General features: G+C 39.9%; 2 protein-coding genes across 10 annotated transcripts in view; one reads left to right on the top strand and one right to left on the bottom strand.

The window, feature by feature from the left end:
• The window catches only part of LOC131684083 (uncharacterized), a 421,804-nt gene that overhangs the window by 382,971 nt on the left and 15,224 nt on the right, over positions 1 to 23,609 (top strand). The window lies entirely within an intron of this gene.
• On the bottom strand, positions 12,219 to 13,085 carry LOC131680644 (uncharacterized). Its single transcript, XM_058961359.1, has one exon. It carries the CDS (start codon positions 13,083 to 13,085, stop codon positions 12,219 to 12,221), a length of 867 nt encoding a protein of 288 aa, XP_058817342.1.

The following is a 23,609-nucleotide window of genomic DNA, read 5'->3' as shown; positions in this document are numbered from 1 at the left end:
GCCATCCATTGCATCCTGCTAAGAGGCTATTCATATAGTTGATAATACAACAAAATCCAATGCTCATAAAAAGATCCTGACCTGCTAGAGACAAAATTACATCAGCTTTCAACTAGTTTCTGAAATGTTATTCTTGTTGTTAGCCATATTGAATTGTTGTCTAAACTCTACACAATCTAAAAAAATATATTTTCAGCAAATGTTGAAATGTATATAAGTTTTCGGTAAACAAGCTTATGTTTTATATGCAATCAACCTATTCAAATTTAGATTCCCATTCGAAAAATTGTCTCTAATCCATATTTTGAAGCATCTTTCCAAAAATGAGCTCATAATAATTCAGACAGTTATTTTATTTTACATTGAAGTAATTTGACAACTATGGGATTTTGGCTAAGAGATAAGTTACAAGATCCCCTTCCCATAATTTTCCAAAAGTTCTCATGACGCTTTAAACACAGTTCTCAATGTAGTGATCAGAGAATATTTTTCCAAAAATATTTTGTGGAATATTAAATTAAATTCGTCAGCATCAATTTTTTTAATCCAATTAATTTTGGTTTGGGGGGGGGTTAACCCCCAAACCCCCCCCCCCCTGGCTACGCCACTGGTTTGTACAGAAGCTTGTTGTAACAACGATACTCATTACTGGCTAAAGTGAACATGCGCTTAGAAAGAGGACACCGTCGATTTGTATACGCACGTAGGGTTTTTGCTCGAGTACGTTTTAGTTTTCGAAGAGTGCTGTTTGACCAGGGCGGCTTGCTAGGAGGCTGACATTTGGGCACTGAGGTCTCAACACAGTTCAGTAGTAGTCGCTTGTAGATGGCAACTGCAGCATTAACACTCACTTGGGCATGCAGTACACTCCAATCAATTTGCGAACTACAGCTCAGATTCTTTAGTTAGGTTAGTCTGAAACTGTCCAATGCGATGATAGTAGTGAGAAATGTTACTGCTCAAATGTTTGACATTTATCTGCATGAATGTCGTTCCACTTGATATTACTAAGCTTTGCCAAAGTAATCATTAGAGTGGCTCGCGGTTGTATGGGAAAACTTCAAAATGATTTAAGCTAGCGGGCACAGCACTTTTTGAGTTCCTTTTGTGGTCCCAAATGCCTGTGCAAAATTTGGTAGCGGTTGGTTGCTTCCCGGGTTTGCGCAATGCGTTCAAAGTTTGCATGGGATTTTATATGGGGAAATCAATTATTTTGCATTTTAATTAATAAAGATCCCTATTTCACTGATAATGAAAAACCAGCTACATAAAACTATAGTTCAAACCTTGGTTAACAACTTTGCCGAAGACCGTAGCTAGCTACGAGTGAACGGCGAAGAAATAGGGTTTTAAAATATGTAAAACTTATAAACCGTTGTACCACTTTAAATGAGATAACAGTAGAACCCTTAAATAGTAGCACTCAAACACGTAAGATTAATTTTTAATTCGACGGTACAAACCTGCGTTGAAGATGTGCTCCTTATGTTATACTAAACTATCGAAAAAGGGAACTGGGGAGTACACAAGCCTCCCCCTCCCTCTTCTTTTCATTTTCTGACTACGTCTGTGTTATTCAGCAATTCATTCTGAACATTTCATTCAAAGGTACCAAGTCTCTGCGATGAATATATTCTCATTTGTTCAAGTTTAAAGTATCGGTGTCGTGGTGTACTGACAGTGTTGGAAGAAATAATTAATTTCTGCATTTGGATTGAACCATAAGTTTTAAAATCGTTATAACTATTTTTTGAAAACTCGAAGCTAGTTACCGGTTTCGACAAAGTTGTTAACCAAGGTTTGAATTATCGTTTTTTAAACCTGGTTTTTCATATTGAGTGAAATAGCGATCTTTATTAACGTAAATGCAAAATAATTGATTTCCCCATATAAAATCCCATACAAACTTTAAACGCAATGCGCAAACCCGGGAAGCAACCGACCGCTCCCAAACTATTCACAGGCATTTGGGACCACAAAAGGAACTCAAAAAGGGCTGTGCTGAAAAATGTCATTTTCGAGCCACTCTAGTAATCATTGCTAGAAAATTTCTTTGGATTCCCATTCCACGTAGCATACCATCACACATCTGACCGAGCAAATTCGCATTAATAATTCTGCTGCAAACAAGTCTACTATAATGAAATGCCATTGCAACATGCTGAGTTACAACGGCCAATGGTAAACGAACCTTGATCGGAAGACGCTGCCTTATTTCGTATTCAGAAAAGATTCCACTCAGCCAAAGCCAATACTGCTGGGAGCCTGCCTCGTGCCCACACGCGGTAAAAAAAACCACGAAACCAAATAAATTGATTTTTCGTGCCACTCTTTGTTGTCGTCGTCTTTGTCACGGATCTGCATTGCAGTATATTGGTCGATGAATGAATGGTGGGAAATATATTATGACGGTATAATAGCCAGCGATCCGTGCCCAAATTCGACCTGCCGCCAAACGACGCACATTTATGTCTGAACGAATTTCACTTAGCTTTAATGATTGATCATTTCCATCGTCAAACATTACGTGGTCGAAAAATCAACCACTAGAATGGCAGCAATTTGCAACTTCCATATAGCGGCGACATAATTGGATGCGTACTTTAAAGGCCTAATTTGATAACCTTACTCTAGGTCCAGAAAATGTGTACGTTTTTTGCTTCTAAAAGAAAGGCGCTACCCAGATGGAAAAAAAATATACTGGCGTCAGCAGCAACCACACTGTGAACAACAGCGGTAGCTTTTTTTTTCTAATGTAATGATCTTGCCTTCGGCTATACCTTTTACGGCTGGGACATGATTTTCGCCAGTATAAACAAACAACTAGGTGCACCTTGCTCGAACACAACCCAGTTGGCTGTCCCCAGCCAAAGGCACATCATAATTATTCACTTCGTTACCACCAACAAGCTGAAAATAGGCAAATCAGCCAATTAATAATGCTACAAGGAACCCCACCTCCTCAGGCACCCATCGTGGGGGGTACCTTCGAGGTCCTAAAGTCCGTTGATAGGTTGATGGGGTGAGAAACAGAGGAAGTGTCGATGATTAAAGGGTCCACAGCTTAGAGTGGCGCGCGCGCTTGGTAAAAAGTCATTTGACAAGTTTTTCTAGTGCGAGGTGAAACGATCAACCGCGATAATCGGTTGTCACACACAGGCTGAGCACTGCGTGAGGGTAGGACGGAGATAAGCATTGTCACGCTGCTGCTAGGATGGTGGTTCATTGCGTGTTCAGTAGAAACCGTAAAAAGCTTAAACAGAAAGATACTTTGTATACCAGCAACATTTATTTAGTGACTATTTTCACGTCGTTGAAAAACATTTGTCCAACTGTTATTTGATAAAAACAACTAATAACGTTTCTTAACACGCATGTTTTCGACTATGGTGAAGTCTATTGATTTCAGTTTCGCAGTTACACATCGCCAAGGGCTAATTGGCAGAATTAAATTTAAATTGATTGAATGGTCGTGACCTCTCGACCAACTTAATTGCCACATCAGTTGACCATATATACATAGTCGCTACGAGATATCGGGTTCTACTGAAATTAACTCAGACCGACAGCTCGTTCATTCATAAACATCAGTGTCGTGTAGTTGTTGTTGTTATTGTTGTTGGGTGCGTCATTCATCCTAGCATCCGTACTGACGACTAACGTGGATGTGTAGTTTGAACAAAAAAAAACTATGTTGACTGTCGCTTGTTGACATTTGCACAATGTATTATGTGTTCACTCTGTGACGGTAGCTTCGCCAAGCCGGATAGAAGTGCCTAGTGATTCGAAATCCAGCCACCTATGGTAAGGTGGTGCTTGTTCTTTATTGTGATATTTAGTTATTGAAAATGAAACTACCAAAAAGAATGATTTTCGTCTGAAAAATGGTTTTTCAACAAGCAAAAAATCATTGAAATTTGTAAATAAATCCTGGAAATTTAAACTATCTTTAGTATCGAATTGTTCATCACTTTTGCTATAAACTTATAATCAGACTGGTCCATGAATGAAGATACTGCTGGTATCTTCATTCATCCATCTTTACGCATGGACACACTGGGCCTGGACCAGGGGCCCCAGGCTTTTGAGGATCATACACTGAAGATGAATATAAATCCATAATAACACCTGTAGCACTAGTTTACAAAATTAAAATAAATATCTGAATATATTCGAGCACCATTTCTGATGTAAAATTGCGTGCTGAATCCGAAAATGAGATCCAAAAAATATACAGTAGAACAGTTTTCGAGTTACAGTAAAAAAAAGAATTTCACCTTTAAAATAGAAAGTGCGTTCAGTAAAATCCAAATACCTTCGGTTGTAATGCATCGATATGAAATATTATTATGTTGAATTAAAAGTAATTAAATGTACTTTCGAACTTTAGAACATTTTGTTTTAGTGCGACAAATAGCTCTGGCGTTATTTACGAGTTTCTTAATTTAAAGATTCGTCTTAATTTAACTTTTTCTTATTTTGTCTTATTTTTTAAAGAAAAATGAGCGTTTAGTCAAGATTTTCGGCTAGATAAAGCAACCCCAAAAATTATATTTTTAGGGAAACTTAAAGCTTGCTAATAACTAATGAAAATAAGACTTTGTTACTTTGGATCCGATCAAAATTGCGAAAGTTATTCAATTTTTTGTAAAATGGCAATTTTTGTTTCTCTGGGTCAACTTATTGAATCCTCTCGATTTCATTTATTTCTAGGGCTTGTTGCATAATACATGAAGCACTATCTGTCAGAATTCTGTTAAACAAGTAAATTGAAGAATTTTGAAAGAATTTAATGTGGAGTAATATTCGAACTCGTTTATCCAAATTATTCAATACTCCTGATAACAATAATTTCAGGCTCAATGAAATTATAAGTCACTCTTATGAAACAAAACTCGTTGTAAACTAAACCCTCACACGTCACAAAATTCGTATTTTGAAACACTAGCTGCTCATCTGGGTTTTGTACAATGTAAATACAAACTATACGAATCCGTAAAAATATGTGATAGTACATTCGTTAAGTATTATAAAAATTATAATTTGCAAAAATTTTAATTTTTATTCCTTCCTAGAACATCTTCGTGTTTTAAAATTATGTAGGACATCGAACAAGACTCATTTTAGGTTTAAATTCTCAAAATCTGAACTTCAGAACGATTTGAAGAACTTAGAATATTTTGTAATTGCACTTGTAACGATAATAATTAGCCCACTATGCATACGACTGACAGCATTACTTTCAGTGCCATCTAAGCGTCAGCGGGAGACTGTCTTGCTGATGAAAATTTAAATCACCGAGATCTGCTCCACGCACTCCCCTTCGTTTTTCCTACCCGTAGAAAGATCAATTACAAATGCCGATGGGACTGAGCGAGAAGGAAAAGGCTTTTGTTTTCCTAAGATCACGCCACTAATTGTCTCAAAAAAGACTGATCATATCACTTAAGTGGAGACTGTCGAACCCTTTACACGGCGGTCAGATAGAGTGAAACCATTAGCCATAGTATTAATCTAAGTAATTTCGATGTGATATGTTCTTACGGTACGGCTAAACTTGGCAATATTTGAATAGAGCACGGTTACGGTGCAAAAGATTACTGTTCCTGTCAGGTGAGATAAATTCCGACCGATGTCATTGGACACGTGCTAGGCACATAGGGCTACTTCCCGTCTCGAGCCACAAGCCCCTGGCCACCTGCACTACGAGACAGTGCTGGCACGGCCGAAATTGTGGCTCCGTTGACGAATGAGGAACTACTCGCAGTGGTTAATTCCCTAGCAATGAACAAAGCTCCAGGGCTGGATGGAGTTCCAAACAGCGCTCTCAAGGCAGCGATCATAGCGAACCCGAACATGCTCAGGCTAGCTATGCCGAGATGCCTTGACGAGTGCCGCTTCCCCGATAGATGGAAATAGGCAGAAATTGGCGTTGTTGCCGAAGCCTGGGAAGCCGCAAGGCGACCCTTCGGCTTACAGACCAAACTGTCTGATCGACACGACTGGCAAATTTGCTTGAGAGGATCATCCTCAACAGGCTAACCCCGTACGCAGAAGGTACGGACGGCCTGTCAATCAACCAGTTTGGCTTTCGGAAGGGTAGGTCCACGGTGGACGCTCTCAACTCAGTGATAAATACTGCCGAGATAGCGATCCAACGAAAAAGGCGAGACATTCGATACTGTGCGTTAGTGACACTTGACGTGAAGAACGCATTCAACAGCGCAAGCTTGGATGCCATCACGCTATCGTTACACCGGCTAAGCCTACCGGTGGGTCTGTACCGGATCCTGGAAAGCTACTTCCAGAACCGCGTACTGCTATACGAGACCGATGCCGGTCAGAAAAGGGTTCCGATTACCGCCGGAGACCCGCAGGGCTCGATCCTAAGCCTGGTGCTATGGAACCTCATGTATGACGGGGTTCTGAGACTGAAGTTCCCTCCTGGGGTCAAGATCGTCGGCTTTGCCGATGACGTATCCTTGGATGTCTATGGGGAGTCAATCCCTGAGGTAGAACTAATTGCAGAACACGCGATCAACACGGTGGAGGAATGGATGAGTGCGAGAGGCCTGAAGCTCGCTCATCATAAGACGGAGGTAGTTATCATCAACAACCGCAAGTTGGCACAACGCAGTTATCCATGTGGGAGAAGTCGTGATCACCTCACAGCGGAGTCTGAAGTCTTTCGGAGTCATTATAGACGATAAGCTGACCTTCGGCAGCCACGTCGACTATACATGCAAGAGAGCGTCGACTGCTGTTGCGGCACTATCGAGGATGATGTCCAACAGCTCAAAGGTGTGCGCCAGTAGACGTAGGCTACTGGCAGGTGTTGCCGTATCTATCCTCAGGTACGGCGGCTCGTCATGGTCAAGAGCATTGAGGGTAACCAGTTACCTACAGAAACTGGAGAGCACCTACCGAGTGATGTGCCTCAGAGTGATATCTGCCTACCGCACGGTATCACACGATGCACCCTGCGTGATAGCGAGCATGATGCCAGTCGGGCTGGTCATCCCGGAAGATGAGGAGAGCTACGTTGAAATAGAGGAGCCCGCGAGCGCACCAGGGTGACCTCGGTCACCAGATGGCAGCGTGAGTGGGATAACTCCTCGAAAGGTAGGAGGACCCACCGGCTGATACCTAACATATCGAGCTGGGTGGGAAGACCCCATGGGGAAGTTCACTTCCACCTGACACAATTCCTGTCAGGCCATGGCTGTTTCCGACAGTACCTTCACAGGTTCGGGCACGCGGAGGTCCCAGCCTGCCCGAACTGCCCAGGTGTAGACGAAACTGCCGAACACATACTGTTCGTATGTCCTCGGTTCGACGTCGAAAGAAGAGCAATGCTTGACGTCTGGGGCTGGAACACAACCCCTGATACCCTTATTCAGCGGATGTGTCAATCGGTGGAGAAGTGGAACACAGTCTCGGCTGCTACCACCCAGATTGCCTGTAGGCTACAGGTAATTTGGCGAACCGAGCAACAGACGACGGGCACGGTTAACTGGTGATTGGTTAGTTGGAGCGAAAAAGGCCGAGCGCAAAAAAGGGAGTGAATGGTCTGTTCATGCTGAGGCAGGTTTGGCGCAGCGACTGGCAACCGCGTAAGGGGTAAACCCAGCCACCCCGAAGCAAGGCAGAAGAGCGAGTGTATAGGCGTATAAGTGGACTGCCTCATGCCAAGATGGGAGGGTCGTAGCGTAGCATGTTGGGACTTAGCTATCGATGCCTCGTGGCGTGGCAGAGGAGCGAAAAGGTGAGCATCAAAGTCAGTCTCACACGGTATGTTAAGGGTGAGCACAAAAGTCAGCCTCACATGGTATGGTAGAGGCTAGCACAAAAGTAAGCCTAGCAAGGAATGAAAAAGGTGAGCACACAAGTTAGCCTCGCATGGTATGTCAGAAGTGGGGCCTAAGAAAAATGTCCCACATGGGATGCCAGGGGGAGTGACAGAGGTATAATAGAGTGGCACGATCGAGAGTGAACCAGGTGATAGGGTGAGAACCTAGGTCAGCCTCACATGGTATGGGTGAGGCGAGCACAAAAGTTAGCCTAGCAAGGAATGAGTAAGGTGAGCACACAAGTCAGCCTCGCAAGGAACGAAAAAGGTGAGCACAAAAGTCAGCCTCATGTGGAGTGTTTGAGAGTGAATCAAGGTGCGATAGAGAGAGCACCCAAGTAAGCCTCATACAGGACGTATGAATGCGTGAGTACAGCCATCCCCCAGAAGTAATACCGAGAGGTAATTCCTGGGAGGAACGATGGCGGAGCCCAATGGAGTTTAGTCGGTATTAATGGCAGCGTCACCATTCGAACCCGATACACCCCCAGTACACCCCGTGTGGTAGCTTGGACACCTACCAATAGCACGTGTACTGAGTTAGGACGTAAACGTCTTCTCCATTGTAAAAAAAATTGTGCTGGCTGTTAATTTTGAGATATTTGATGCAGCGTTTGCCATCAACAGCAGCTACAAATTTGGTAATTGTTTGTGGTTCAGCTAATGTTCAGCTAATGATACTATCGCATTATGTTTTGTACGTGCAGGGTCATGTAGGAGGTAATGCATCGGTACACCTAGATTCTCACCACAAAAACACCATTTGAAAAATGAGGAATTTTTAATGATTTCCATTTCTTTCCAATGTGATATGTATCTTTTAATGATCCCGGTGTAAGTAAGTGGAATCGGTTCTTAAAAGCAAGCATTGATTTTATCGTCGTCCATCTATATGAGAATCTTAATTATAGTGGCGTCACAGAAACCACGTGCAACAAGTTATCATGCAAAATGGCTGGTTTCGATTGGGCTAATTGGTAAAACGCTATCAGCACTGAATGCCTGACATGGTAGAACTCGATAAAGGCGACTTCTATCAGCACAACCTCCATTTTCACCTTCAGCAAAGGTTTGACATCACGAATGCTTTATGCGTCTTATGTAAAAAGACCAGAAGTTAATATTCTCCGAATTTGGCTGGAGTACCACTTCTTACTTCTGCGGCTGACTCATCTCGACAGATCAGCTCAGCAAGAATGAAAGTAACAGTTTCTTTTGTCCTTCCGACGTGCCACACAATATGAAAGGAATTGTTTTTGTCACATTCAGCATACTGAGTAGGTATCGTAACATTCTCTCCTTAATTTGTTCAAACAAAACCAGATAGAAATTTGTTGAGAGTTACCGAAAAACACGTTTTTTCTTAAATTCATTTTTGAAAAAAATTCGGGAGGGGGGGACTTTACGGGACTTAATTAGACCACAACAATTAACATCACCCGAACAAATGTTGTACACAACACAATGTAACTTCCCTGCAGTATCCGGATTTTTGGTTCTCCGTAGGGAAATTTCGGAAGAGATGCCGCGTCGGGTGAGATGCCGCACTCTCTATATCTCGTAGATAGGGTTATACCATGTTCACACTACAGAGTTAAAACACGTTATAATAATTAGCAACAAGAAAAATGTAATCAAGATAGCGTTAAAACATGTTTTAACTCGTAGTGTGAACGTAGTATTACTTTTATACGGTAATATGATATTGTGAGTTTGTGTTTCGAGGAATTACAACACTGCAGCTGTAAAATAATCCATATTATTAATTCAAGACAATTTTATTAACGTTTGTGTGCGTCCAGTTGCATCACGGAGTTCCGAAAGTTTTTCAGCACCACATTAAAATTTCGTGTTTTTTAAATTGTTCGATTTTTTTGGTAAATCATGTGTCGGTTGAATAACTGAGAGCTTTTATAAGGCATTCCGAATATGAGCACGGTCATCCATAATTTCAAAGGAAAATGTCGTCGTGCGGCAACTCTTCTATACAATTGGGAGAGATGCCGCATCAAAATTGCGAGTGAAATGCCGCACTCGATGGCAGAGGATACTAGGGTTGTGGTACCGGTAATACCGGTACCGAAAATCCCGGGAATACTGACCCATTTTTGATACCGTAATACCGGCACTGAGCAAAAGCCAGTACCGGTATTTTCGGTACCATACAATTTTTTATGACAAATATGTTAACTCTGCAGGGGGATCTGGTTTAAAATATCGGTCTGCAAGATAACGTTTAATTCTATTAATTTTCGTTCTAGATAAATCGTCGAGATATCACCTTTGTGTGGGAATGAGGTGGGCCATCATCATAATAATTCTATAAGTTAAAGTTTTATTAGCGACATTCTGATTGGAAGAACGAACAGCGATTTAGTAGCTAACAGTTTTAGACTTTGCTTCAAATGGGGCGATTTTTAATTATTGGTGATCGGAAAATTCAACAAAACTCCATAGTTTACAGGAAAGCAACTAGCCTTGATATGCATTAGAGAATAGTAGGCAAACGACATAAAGGTCGCAACCAATTTTCAGAAAAGCAAGAGAGTAAATGCGATTAACCTGCTCGGATTTACTGCCATTCTCGCTTTGATATACTGTTGTTAATAGGGTTTCATACATTTACCATCTGTCAAGTCGACGAAAGTCGCACCATTTAGCAGTTATTGATTTCAAAGTGGCCTAGATTTCGAAATAAAAGAAGGTGCCCTATACGAAAAATATCTTCTGTGAAAGACAAATTGCTTCGTTTCGATTTTTTCGCTCCAGGAAGTCCGGATCATATGCAGCATTGCTAGAAATCTCTTCGAATGAGTTTGCTAGAAGTTCTGCAATCGCTGGATCCTCATTAGCAGTGTGTCCATTTAGCGTTATAGCATTGATGCGTTCGCTTTTCCTTTTGCCCTGTATCTGGCGGTATTTACTCCACATTTCTTTGGTAGGTGTTTGTACGGTGAAGCTATTCGCCGTTTTTTCCCAGCACGCTTTCTTCGCATTTAGAACCGCCTCTCTGGCGGAGATTCTAGCGTTGCAATATGCTTCGGTAGTAACTTCCTTTTCAGTTTGCTCGTTTACTGATTTCAGCTTCCTTAGAGCCTTTTTCCTTGCTTTGATCTTGGAAGCTATGTCGTGGACACACTTTTTGCCTGTAAAACCCTTTGTTCTCGGAATAGCTGCATTTGCTGAATTGAGTATCTGCTGCGTGATTTCTTCGATTTGGTTTGCAGCATCGTTTTTCCGTTCGAAATTCACTGAGGATTAGTACAGCTCTCAGTTAGCCTCTTCGATTTTCCATTTACCTCGCGTCTTTTGTCGCAGGGGCTCTCCAGGCAAGGTAATGCACATAGGTATGTGGTCACTACCATGAGAGTCGTCGTACATGGACCAATCAAGTAATCCTGCTAGGTCCATCGAGCAGCAAGCAATATGCACTGATATTAGTGGAGCCCCAAAGGAGGTGGTGGGCGTTCAAGTCTCCAACCATCAGGAGAGGGTTTTCTGTCTGTGAGGTCAGATCAGCCAGTCCACTGCAGGTAACTTCTTCACTGGGTGGGAGGTAGATGTTCATTATGTTCAGGTTCAAAGGTTGGCCTACCTTTATGGTTATGGCTTCAAAGCTAGTGTCGGTGTGGACTTCCTCGCTGTCTATTCCGTTTTTGACAGCAGTGATTATGCCGCCAGCGGCTCGTCTGCCACCTTGTCGCTCACGGTGGTATACGGTGTACCCATTGATCTTGGGGGCGTTACGAGATGAACACATACTCTCTTAGAGGCAGATAACTGCCGGATCCCTTTCTTTGATGATTATGTCCAATTCTGCTTTGCTCGTACTTAGTCCCTGGATGTTCCAGGATATCACTGAGAGTACTTGCGTTCGGGGTGCTTCCTTACTGTGGTTGGCAGAACGTCTGAGTGACCGTCGGAGCACAGGTTGGGGCATAGCGTCCTCGCTCCCGTCCTCAGAATCGTTCTCTCCTTCTTGAAGGAGTGGGGAGGCTACTTTCTCTTCACTCTGCCCCAACCAACCTGATTCATGTATCACGTGGTTGTCTTGTTCGTTGGTTGTTTCGTGCAGTCCTGCATGCGGGGAGGGTATTTCATTATCGTTGATAATTTCGTTATTAATATCATCTTCGTATCCGTTGTCAGTGCCAATATCGTCGCCAGAGATTTCATTTAGTGTAGGTTTGGTTTGTTCAGCCATTTCAATGTTTTCGCGGTCTACCCCTTCCCTTTTTGACAAGGACGGGGTGTTTTCCAGGCTTCGGTGTTGCTCCCGTCGATTGAGAATTTCTTCTTTCAACATTCGAATTTCTTCATCCTTCCTTATGTTAGTCAGTCTGTCTTGCGCACTGCAAACTGCTGCGAATTATTGCTGTCCATTCAGTTTATTGTACTCCTTTCTAGCTTCGCTAAACGATATCCCCTTCTCGATCTTCAGCTTTAGTATTTTCTCTTCCTTCATGTACATGGGACACACCCTGCTGGTAGGTGAGTGGCTACCTTTGCAGTTTTTGCAGTGAGCTGGTTCTTCGCACGCGTCTTTCTCAAGTTTGTGTGCACCTGAGCAGTTTTGGCACACAGTATTGCCGGGACATTTGTCTTTTGTGTGGCCGTAACTGCAGCAGTTGAAGCAAATCATTGGATTTGGGATGAATTCTCTTGTTTCCACTCGTAGGGGACCAAAGTAAATGTGCTTGGGGAATGTAGTTCCGTGGAAAGTTAGAATCAATGTGGGCGTGTTCACTCGAGTATTTTCTATCCGTCTTGTGATCCTACGAACATCTATCACCCCCAATGGTGTCAGCTCTTTAAGTAGAACTTCTGTTGGCACGTCAATAGCATCTCGACAACCCAACACGCAGCGTACTCGGTTCAAGGTTGGGTGAGAGTCAACCACAACCTCCGTACCATCGATCAATTTATGCATGTTCATTAACTTTCTCGCTTGTTCGGTACTTCTGGTTCTCAGAACATATTTCGAACCCCTGTCCTCTGTGTGAGCTGATTCAATTTTTCCTCCGCAGATATTCTCAATTGATTTGCCAATAAGAAATGGGTTTTTTGGTAGTAGCCCTTTCCCAGCGACTCGTAACTGTAGAACTATTCTTTGACCGTGCATTCCAGAGTGGTCCATCCACTCAGGCAGCGTTCGTTCGTTGGCGTTTATTCTACCGGTTTCGGGTGGATCACCTGGCGGTGGGTCCCCCAAGGAAATGGCACTTGCTGACGCCATTCTGTCAGCAAGCCCTGTCGGGTGTCGTGATTAGACGACGATCAGCACAGTAGATTTTCAATCAACGGGTTTCTCGACAAACGCTTTGGATGCGTTCTTGCCTAGGCAAGTAACGTCTACCCTTTAACCTAGTTTTAATCTGATCCATTCAAGGGTTAAAGGTACTGATGGTCAGTTATGCGACTCCGCCGAGGCGGATGGCGACTACGCTTTTTCCTTCAACTATCCCGGCCAAGCGTTAGAAGGTCCAGCCGAAATAGGAACGTTTTAACCTCGTTAATGTATCCTGCCCAATACGTTCAAAGGTTCTGACAGGTACAATGCGCACCAGCGCAAAAAAAATAAATAAATGTGGTTTCTTGGTACTTTGTTCGTACTCGCAAACACGTGGTCCACCGCAATCGGCTTCTGCTTTGATGCCTCCAACGGTCAAAGGCAGGTGGCTCTCGGAGTGACAGAGAGATCTGTTTTGTTGAAGCTTTCAATTGCGACTAGCTGTGGGCGGGCAGAGGCTAGTTGCATACAATGTTGCAAGCAAGCCTGCGAAAGCTAATCGGCTTGTTGGTCTTGTATGGGTGCGTACTTTGCTTCATTGACAGATCAGCTGACTAGTGTTTTCTCCAGCTGAGTGAAAGCGGGACGCGGGGTTCGATTTCACTCTTACACACACGGAGCAACGCGCACTTCGTAATTTCCAACTTCACCGCCTGTTGAACTATTATCACCACTACGATTTATCACCGAACTCGACCGGTAAGAACTCGAAAATAAGAATCGAAAATCCAACGAAATTCAGTACTGCTCTACTGTGGCACAGATATGCACACAGTATTTTAAAAACTTGTCGCAATTGATAAAAATGATTTCATCAATTATTGAATGGTTTATTTTGATGCAGGATCGATTTTTAGAAATGTGCGGCATCCCTCCCCAAATTACCCTACATAGATGAACTTCTATGTACAGAGAGCTCAAATTCAAGGATATGCTATTGTGCCTATCTTAGTGTGGTAAAGAGCTATAGGCTTTATCAGTAGCGTTCATTATTTCTTCGAGAGCGAAGAATGCAGTTTGTTTATTGTTTTGTGTTGCGATTTTACTGTGTTGCCATTTTCCATTTGCCTGCCTTTCACTTCCATTTCGCTTCCCATAAGGAAAGCGATGAGGCGATATGGGAAGGGATAAATTTTCGAATAACATGGGAACTCATTGGGTAAGTGACTGTACGGAAATACTCTTGGACACACCCCACAGAATTTCTATATAAATTCGGAAACGATTATCTAACTTGACCAACATTTTTAACTTAAAAAAACTTGACTGAATTTACTATCATTCAGTTGGGATCAATTAGTTGGGCTTCAGAAAACTAACTTCAATTGAGCATGTAAATTGATGAGTGCAAAGTATCATTTGGACTAAAATAGTCTAAAATAAATAGAACATTGCAAAGTTCTATTTATTGTAGACTATTTTAGTCCAAATGATACTTTGCACTCAAAGCGAATTCACTATTGTTAGGTCATAGGTAAGGTGATAGCCTTTCAAAAAAGTTTAAAAATTTCCGCATCACGGATTTTATTACTTATATTCAAAAATTCAATAGCTAGTGCACTGTACGTTTCCAATATCGTCAACACCAGACTACTTATATGTATATCTCGCACGGAAAAGGATAAGTTCAGAGTCCATGAGTTACACGAAAGATGGAAATATTAAAATCGTGCCTCCAACAGTATAGCAAGAAATGCATACATATGTGTTATGTTTACGACAGATACCGAATCGGCATTCACTCCTTACTTTGATTCCACAATTTGCTATCACTGGTCCATGAGAGGATAAATGTGTTATAGTTTAGATGTTAGGAATTGATATTGTAAAATTGAGTTTTGTTGGCGAAAATCGAAGTTAACCATTTAATTGTTGTCCTCAAAAGATATTGTAGCTGATTTCCCCATTTCCAATTATAGATTTTTTGGCTGCATCACTTCACAATTTTTTATGTAAGGATATAAATGGATAGAAACCGTTTTTAACATATCCTTCGGTAAACTGGCTAATCAATCTAATCGTTGTACAAAAATAAATTTAAATAGTGAAAAATTATCAAGCGAACCACGTCGGTCATTGGATAACTACTGCGGCGGTAATAGCTGCCAATAATTATCAGTTTCATTAAATTAGCCATAAATTTGGAATTCTTGAGATATACACGAGCACTTCAAAATGTCACGGGAGCCCAACGTTCAGTACTTTATCGCTGCGAGTAGCAATGGAGTATCCTTCCATTCCACCACGTTCAAAGTACGCCGTCTGAGGGTGCGAAAACGAAACCAGGCGAATCAGGCGGGTCCGGTGGCAATAATAAATAAATGTTTGCTGATACTAATTTATTCATTGCTTACAGCAAAAATCTATAAATAATTCATTGTACGAATGTGGACCACCGAGAGTGGCGAATGTACAGGGCAGGGGACATGAATGACCGGACATACCTGAACATACTATTTAGCCACGTGATTATGCGTCAACACCTGTTTAAAGGTTTGGCTACCGGACGGCTAAGTTCGAGTTTGAAATGTTAACTTGACACGGGGAGTCGACTAAGTAAACGATGTCGTTAAAATGCAAATTAACTGTCGGCAGAATGGTGGGAAGAGTGCGTGAACAGTGGGTGGAGGTTGGATTGAATTAGACGCGCGACTGTTTCACGTGCTCAGCACTGATAAAATCAACACGGTTGGTTGTTTATTTTTATTATTATTATTGCTATTTTCTCCGATTCCATTTTTCATCATAAGCGTGAGCTTGCTCGATAGCATGAACCATTTGACAGCACACCTGCGGATGATAACATAAGCGAGGAGTATGCACTATGAATGATGGGATCAGTTCTGCACGTGATCAGAAAAACTGATTGCGGTGGAACATGACCTACACGGACACAGAACACATTATACATATGATTTGATTCACTTGCCTGCTCTCGGACAATCTCAAACGTTCAACTGGCTACCGAATTAATACTCCCAACATAACATAAAAATAATGAGAATGTAAATATAAGACGGAAAACATGCGCTGAAACAACGAACTCGTATTACTCACTTGTTGCTGAACCGCCAACCGGATGGATGCTACCGATAGACATAAAAGTATTATAGACCCGTATGGTGCTACTGAACCAAGCATTTTCTATTTTCCTACATATATCGAACAACTGTGCATCTGCATAGTAGCCCTTTGCATTTGACATATATGTACGATAAATGTCAAACTAATGCACCTATAAAAGTTCCGAGTGAAACTAGTAGAACTATGCGGGGTCTATGATGGTATTATGTCTATTATGCAACCACGTCTGTCGCTTTTTTGACACGTCGCAGATGTGCCCTGGACAATCACACAGGTGGTGGCAGCAAAGTGCACGATTTTCAATTATTTCCGTGGCCACAGTATAAATTATCACTCGCATTTATTATCCCTTTTGTTGGCACAGTCATCGTCCAATAAGCAGACAATCATAGATCGTTGCCTGCTTTTTTCAACATTCATCGTACCTCTAGTAATTGTAGCAGCGCAAATAGTTAACAACAAACGAAACAATGGAGATGGCCCGTGTGTGGCGGATGCGATGTATAGCAACATCACAGTTGAAACTGGGTGCCAATGAAAACTTATCCGGTGTACATCTGGATCGAACTTTTGCATAAAATTGCTATTTGTTCGACGGATATTGTGCTATGACAGGTGGTGCTTTAAAATCAGAAACAGTAGAAATTGTGATACCTCATTTTTTAAAGTAGGATACTTCTAACGTTTCAATGTTGGGGTCCCGTTCCAAGAGTTTCTGCTAAGATATTTTCCCAGTTTTTCAATACGAATAACTTCCGTGGAACTGAACGCGATATGTTTCCATTATTTGAACGCAAATATGTGCACGTGTTTGGCATTCAGTTTAACAAAATGTACGATTACCGTAAATAAAGCACAAACGAATTTTCAGAAAATCTTTCGAGAACGACGAGGAAAATGCGTAATTTGCAAGCCCATTATAGGCAGAGCGGTTAAAAGAAAGTATCTAAGCCTTTCATCACAAACGAGAAGGTTATTTATACAGCTCCGGAGTGTTCGTTTTATCTCAGCCGTCGCTCACATGCTAAATGAGCAACATGTGGACTCTATTGTCCGGACGGTACAATAAGCGGTAAACGCAATGGATTTTCGACAACGTTGGCATTTTCACAAACCCGCACCTAAGTGACTCAATCGAATACAGAAAGTTTACAAATAGATGTGCCGTGCGGCCGTTTCAATTAATCGTCGCTCGAATGCCAAGCGAGCAACATCATGGCTGTGTCGTCCGGACGGTACAAGCATTCGAATGCATGGAATGTTTCGTGATGTAAAGCGCAAGATAAACTTTGCTCACAGCAAGGAAACGGGTGCAAGTTTTACACTGTTTAACTGTGTACGAGTTCATGCCACCACAAACGAAAATCTATAGCGTCTACTGCCCTTCAAGCTGCATTTTACAAGATCGATCATTGCACACTTCTTTACACGCTATCCAGTTTAGGTACATCGGGCATATTTAACGACGACTCAATGCTGACAGTGTCATTTCACAGTCCTATCGTTAGTTTCCAGCCAATTTCAATTATTATTCGTGTTTTCAATAATGTGTGCAATTTGTTTGAATAGAGAATTTTATCGACAACGTTCAAAACAAGAGTGTTGTCAACGTTTATTTCGTATTTAAGTTCTGCGGACTGAACAACACAAATTGTGTACAAAACGTATATAAAAAGATGCATATATGCCTGAACCACTTATTAGTTAGAGAATAATGGAGAATTCCATGAGAAACCGGTCGGCCGCAAAATATGATCACCGTCGATTCGAACGAAATCTTGCAGTTGTGTCTAGTTTATGAATCGCCATAATTTTCTCTGCCAATTGCAATATTTTTTCTAGGTGCATTAATTTCAAAAAAAAAATTGATCGCTTACTTTATTTTATACATCATAACTATCTGAAAACGAATTACAGGAAATGAATACTTCTATACGTAAAAATATACACTGAAAAAGATGTTGTTCGTTTTCCATAAAAACTAAAAATTATATTTAAAATTTAAATTGCAAGAAAACTCATTTTATTATTTTTTTTATTTTTGTCAACAAAAACCTAAAGAGAAAAGAAACATTTTGAATGTGATTGCATGATGGAGAACTTATGGGTAAAAAAGTTTGCTAACAATAACTTTATACATGTTTTAAAATGTCATATTTATTGGCATACAAAACTGTAATTTTATTACAGAATTTAATTCTAAGTATCATGTTAAAGCAAAATATATTAAACAAAAAACTTCCAAAATGCAATAGTTTTCGAAATATATAAATATTTTGCTCCAATAAAAACAATTTATTTGTGTAATTATGCTTTTTTTTATAAGTTATTCGCGTTACTTCAACATAAAATGTCAACAATCCACAGTGTTTTAAAACGTCGTTTTCGTTCTCAAAATTAATAGCGTTAGCTTTTTATGATTGCACATCCACAGAAGTATACCGTTCAGTGATTAATACACCTATAAGTGATATGCGAAATTTATTTTTCGAACTGATTAACGCTACCAGTGCTACGAAATTTCAAAATTAGCTACTTATTTCTGCTTGCATTTACCGAAACCGACATTCAGATTCAACGCCTCCCTCATTCATTCACTTTCCAACTGACTGAAATTTCATGCAGAGTCGAATACTTGAGTGCAGGAGAAATATAAATTCATTCACCAACCAAAGCATTCATTTCCTATTATGCGGACAGTTTGAAGGCAGATGTTAGCATCTCCTACATTTTCAAGCATAAATTAACTGCCTAATCTATATCTGGTGCACTTTTGCTCAATGATCCCTCTCAGAGCTACCATAAAAACTAAATTCATTTTGCTTCTGAAACAGAACATGTCCGAACTTGAATGTGCTGCGTCGGGAGAACGAATGACGAGGGAAACGAACCAAAAATTTCATTCATCGCAGTGGGCATGAATTGAATTTGGTTTGCTTTCAAGTTCACACAGGGATATCAATTTTTTAAGCTCTGATAGAGACTTTGTGTCTTTGGCTAAGTTGTAGCAAATAATACTACAAAAGAAATTGCTGAAGACACCATATATCTATGTTTAATAGTTTACAAGTTATGGAACATATTATATGGAAGACCCCCTAAAATTAGCTAAAATTAGTTTTTTCATGATAAATTTTTTAGACATTCTCCTATCTTCTTGGAATCTTCCTCAAAGGTGTTTGCGGTATTGAAACACATATATTTGTTGAACATAGTTACTTCCTATCTGTTGAATTAAAAATATATATTTCATATTTTGCGATATTTTTGAGGTAACTTCAACCTTAAATAACTCGTTAAGGAGCAAAAACGAGCAAACAACATCATAACATACTAAAAGTACTATCTGTTTACTTTTATATAGTCGCCCGATTGTTAGTCGACGCGATTTTCCCCGAATGTTATGTGCAAAACAATATGCCATCGCAGAGGTTTAAAATGAAATATTCAAGCGCACTGTGATAAGCAGCTTCATATTTTCATAGTGAATTGCATAAAACATATTCATCGATGTGCAAAAAAAAAGGAAAAGGGAGCTTTGACCACAATCAAGATCAAAGTACGAAACGTAGCATAATCTGTAAAATGCTCGCGTTTCAGCGAAGCGAAAAGTCGAGCACAATGTAGGGGAGAGAGGGTAACAGTGGATCAGCAGGAACTCTGAAACATTCGCAATAAAATAATAATGCATGGTCAGAATCGTCTCATTCCCTCATATTTCACAATTTCTAATTCTTTACACGTGTTGCTGTTTTTTAAGAGAGATCTGAAAACTGCATCTCATTTAATAAATATTTAGCCAGAGTAAATTTGCAATGAAAAACATTATTCCATCTTTATGAGTTACCATCCATTAAATAAATATTTAGCCCATTGTTATTTATAGCCAATTTTATGCTCAACATTTGCCGCGAACAAAGTTTTTTGGTGACTTGTCATGGTTCTGTGTAATTTCACAATTTTCGTGAATAGAATTGGGTAACTGTGAAACGATGGCGTATGGGGAACAGTGGAATTTTCGTGTTTTTGTGGTCTGTCTCAAAATGTGAATGGGTTCCGATTTTCCACAGTAAATACCACTCATATAGTGCAAAATTGGTAAATTTGGACAAATTTTGTAGAAATGGTCGCTACTTTCAGGATTGCAGCTAATATGCATATATGGTAGTCCCATGTTACGCGATGATATAGTGATTTCTTTCGTAAGCAAGTGATTTTCGCCTCAATATAACCTTAATTCGAAGCGTTAGGATAATTCTTCGTCAAAACAAAAGAACAGAATTTACAAATAGAATATTTCACTATAGACGACGTCGTGTTTCATAGTTCCTACCCATGGGGCACAATCGTACATTGTACCACCGACTGTTTATTACCCACCAAAAGTTATTTCCCGTGAGTTTAACCAGTTGGAAAAAATATATGTATTACTTAATAACAGAGTGGTACTATGTAACACTTTTGGCTACCCAAATATCATGTATTATCATCAAATTTAAATCGTAGAAAAAATGTGTTTCACTGTTACCCCCTCTACCCTACCCTTATTCATCCTACCATTTGAGCTAATGCGTTGAATAGAGATAGCAGATACTGCTCTAACTAATGTGTTCAAATGGGTGGGATGAATAGAGGAGCTAGGATGGATTAGGGCGCAGTAACCCTAGGTTAATCATCAGACCCTATGGTTGATTAATATTTTGTTTGTTTTCGTATAGCTTTCAAAGGGTTTACAATATTGCCTTGATGTCAAAGGAAAGGTTACAGGAAATTATATGAGCCTTTTGAAAAAAACTATTGTTGTTGTTTTTGTTATGACCATTTTGATTTAAATTAACGATTAGTATCATATTACAAAAGAAAATTATAAAAAATATGTCAAAAGTTGTTGTTAAGAAAACTTTTTTGTTCAAAGCTTCTCAAACACTTTGAAAAAGTTTCTTGTACGTCTTTAAGAAGATAAACAATAGATTGTTGACATTTTTCGATGGCGTAACGTGAATGACTTACAAAAAGGGCATAATTACACGAATTAATTGTTTTTGTTGGAGCAAATATCTCGAAAACTATTGCGTTTTGGAAGATTTTTGTTAAATGCATTTTGATTTTAAATGATGCTTAGAATTATAATCTGTAGTAATATTACAATCTTGTATGCCAATTATTATTACAATAATTTTATACATGTTTTAAAAACATGTATAAAATTATTGTTAGAAAAACTTTTTTACCGATAAGTTCTCCATCATTCAATCACATTCAAAATGTTTCTTTTCTTTTTAGGTTTTTGTCGACGAAATATAAAAATTAAAGAGAATTTTTTTTTGGCAATTTAAATTTTTATCCTAAATTTTTGTTTTTATGAAAAGTGAAACATTTTTTTCAGTGCATTTTTTCTCGTACCGAAGTATTCATTCTCTATAACTCGTTCTCAGACAGTTTTACTGTACAAAATTCGGTAATCGAACAAATTTTTTTTTTGGAAATGCTGCGTGTAAAAACTTTTACCTCCTTTTAAAAAATTTCTCTCGAGTCAAGATAATCTTATTGACTGTGGAAAATGTTTTTGTCTTCCACACCAGTGAAAATTGAAAAGTTTCGTCGGAATCTAAGATGGTCGATCGCAATTTTCGGACGGATGTTCGTGGAATTTCTCTAATCATGTTAATTTTACCAACAATTCTCCTATAGGGGAGACCGTGACTAGTTGGCGGTGTTTTTAGTTTTCATTTTTTACCCATTTGATTTGGGGAGGTCTTGTAAAAAGAACATGTTGCATAAAAGGGTAGACTGTTGACAACATCCCTGAATTTAATCAAAATGTTTGTTTCATTGTCTTTGTTTATATAGACAAAAATATGGGACGCGAAAACACGCAATCAAACGGAGATTCAATTACTTCTGAGGTTCTTATAGAACGTACTAAATGTCTTTTCAATAAAACAGTAGATATATTAACCGACATTTGCCATTATATTTCAGTCTCAATACCCCGGCATTTTGACTTCGACGCGTACTCCATATTCAAAAGCATATTTTCAAAATTCTTCAGGCGATTGGACGAAGTAAATGTTCTCTGCATTGAAAAGATACACACGAAAAAGATTTTCTTACTTTAAAGTGAGTTCCATAAATAAAAATATTTGATGACTATTTTTGCACTGTAAATACAGGGTTTTTGGCTCATGGTTAAGATCCTCTCGGGGGGTGATAGATTGTCATATTTGGAGAAACAAATTGTTCTACACATACCATCAAACCTCAACCGTTACAGAGTTATTGAACTTTTTGACAGTTTTGAAGAACTGCAAATTGAGGTTGTTTGAGAGACATTTTGGCGAAATATTTACAGTTTTTGCTTTCATCGGAATATCGATTTGAATCACAATTTGCTATGTGATCACACGCCACAACCCGTAACTCCGGAACCGGAAGTCGGTTCAGGATAAAATTCAATAGCCATTTATGGTGACGCAACATCTTTCATTTGAGACTAAGTTTGGTTGATTCGGTCTAGCCATCTCCGAGAAACCGATGTGACTGTTATTCTGAATTTGGATACTTCCGCCGGGGTTTCCGGAACCGATGATGGGGGCCAATGTGACCAAAAAGACTTTGAATGGCTGTTAGTGACCTAGTACTACAAACCGAAGAAGTTGTGGTCACATTTTGGAAAAATTTTCTCCATTATACATTCATTGCAGAATTTATTAAAATCGACTTTTTCTACGTGATCGTACTCATCACCCTGTATTTCCGGAAACGGAAGTCGGATCCATTAGAAATTCAGTAGCAGCCTATGGGAACGTTGCACCTTTCATTTGGGTGTGAAAATCGGTTCAGATATCTCTGAGAAAAGTGATTGAGATTGTGTTCGCGTACACACACAGACGCACATACACACATACATACACACACAGGCATTTGGAAAGGATCATTCTTAACAGGTTGACGAAATTCACGGAAGGTGAGCGCGGACTGTCCAAGATGCAGTTCGGTTTCCGCAAAGGAGCATCGACAGTCAGGGTTGCCACATTGAAATCTGTATTTTTTCGTGAAAAAATCTGGAAATCTGTATCGCGGGAGAAAAATTCTGAATCGAAAATCTGTATTCAAAAATTAACTATAAGTTTCCCAAAAAACAATATTTTGACAGCAAAAAATTAATTGTGATAACCGATCACAAATAAAACAATCAGATTGATTTTATTTTTTATCTGTAGAACAAATGATTTCTAAATTTGGCGTTTTTGTTCCATGACTAGTTTACAGTTCGGGAAATCGGTCACAGGATTTGTGTCAGGATTTGATCAGGGAAAATTTTCCGTCGAGATCTCTCCAAACTGTCAAAACAAAAGTTCTGCTGCTTCTAAAAAGCACCAACAG

The sequence above is a fragment of the Topomyia yanbarensis genome, chromosome 2 (genome assembly GCF_030247195.1).
Source record: "Topomyia yanbarensis strain Yona2022 chromosome 2, ASM3024719v1, whole genome shotgun sequence".
Taxonomy (NCBI): Eukaryota; Metazoa; Arthropoda; class Insecta; order Diptera; family Culicidae; genus Topomyia; species Topomyia yanbarensis.
The sequence above is the reverse complement of the archived record's forward strand: the minus strand, read 5'-3'. Positions and strand labels throughout refer to the sequence as shown.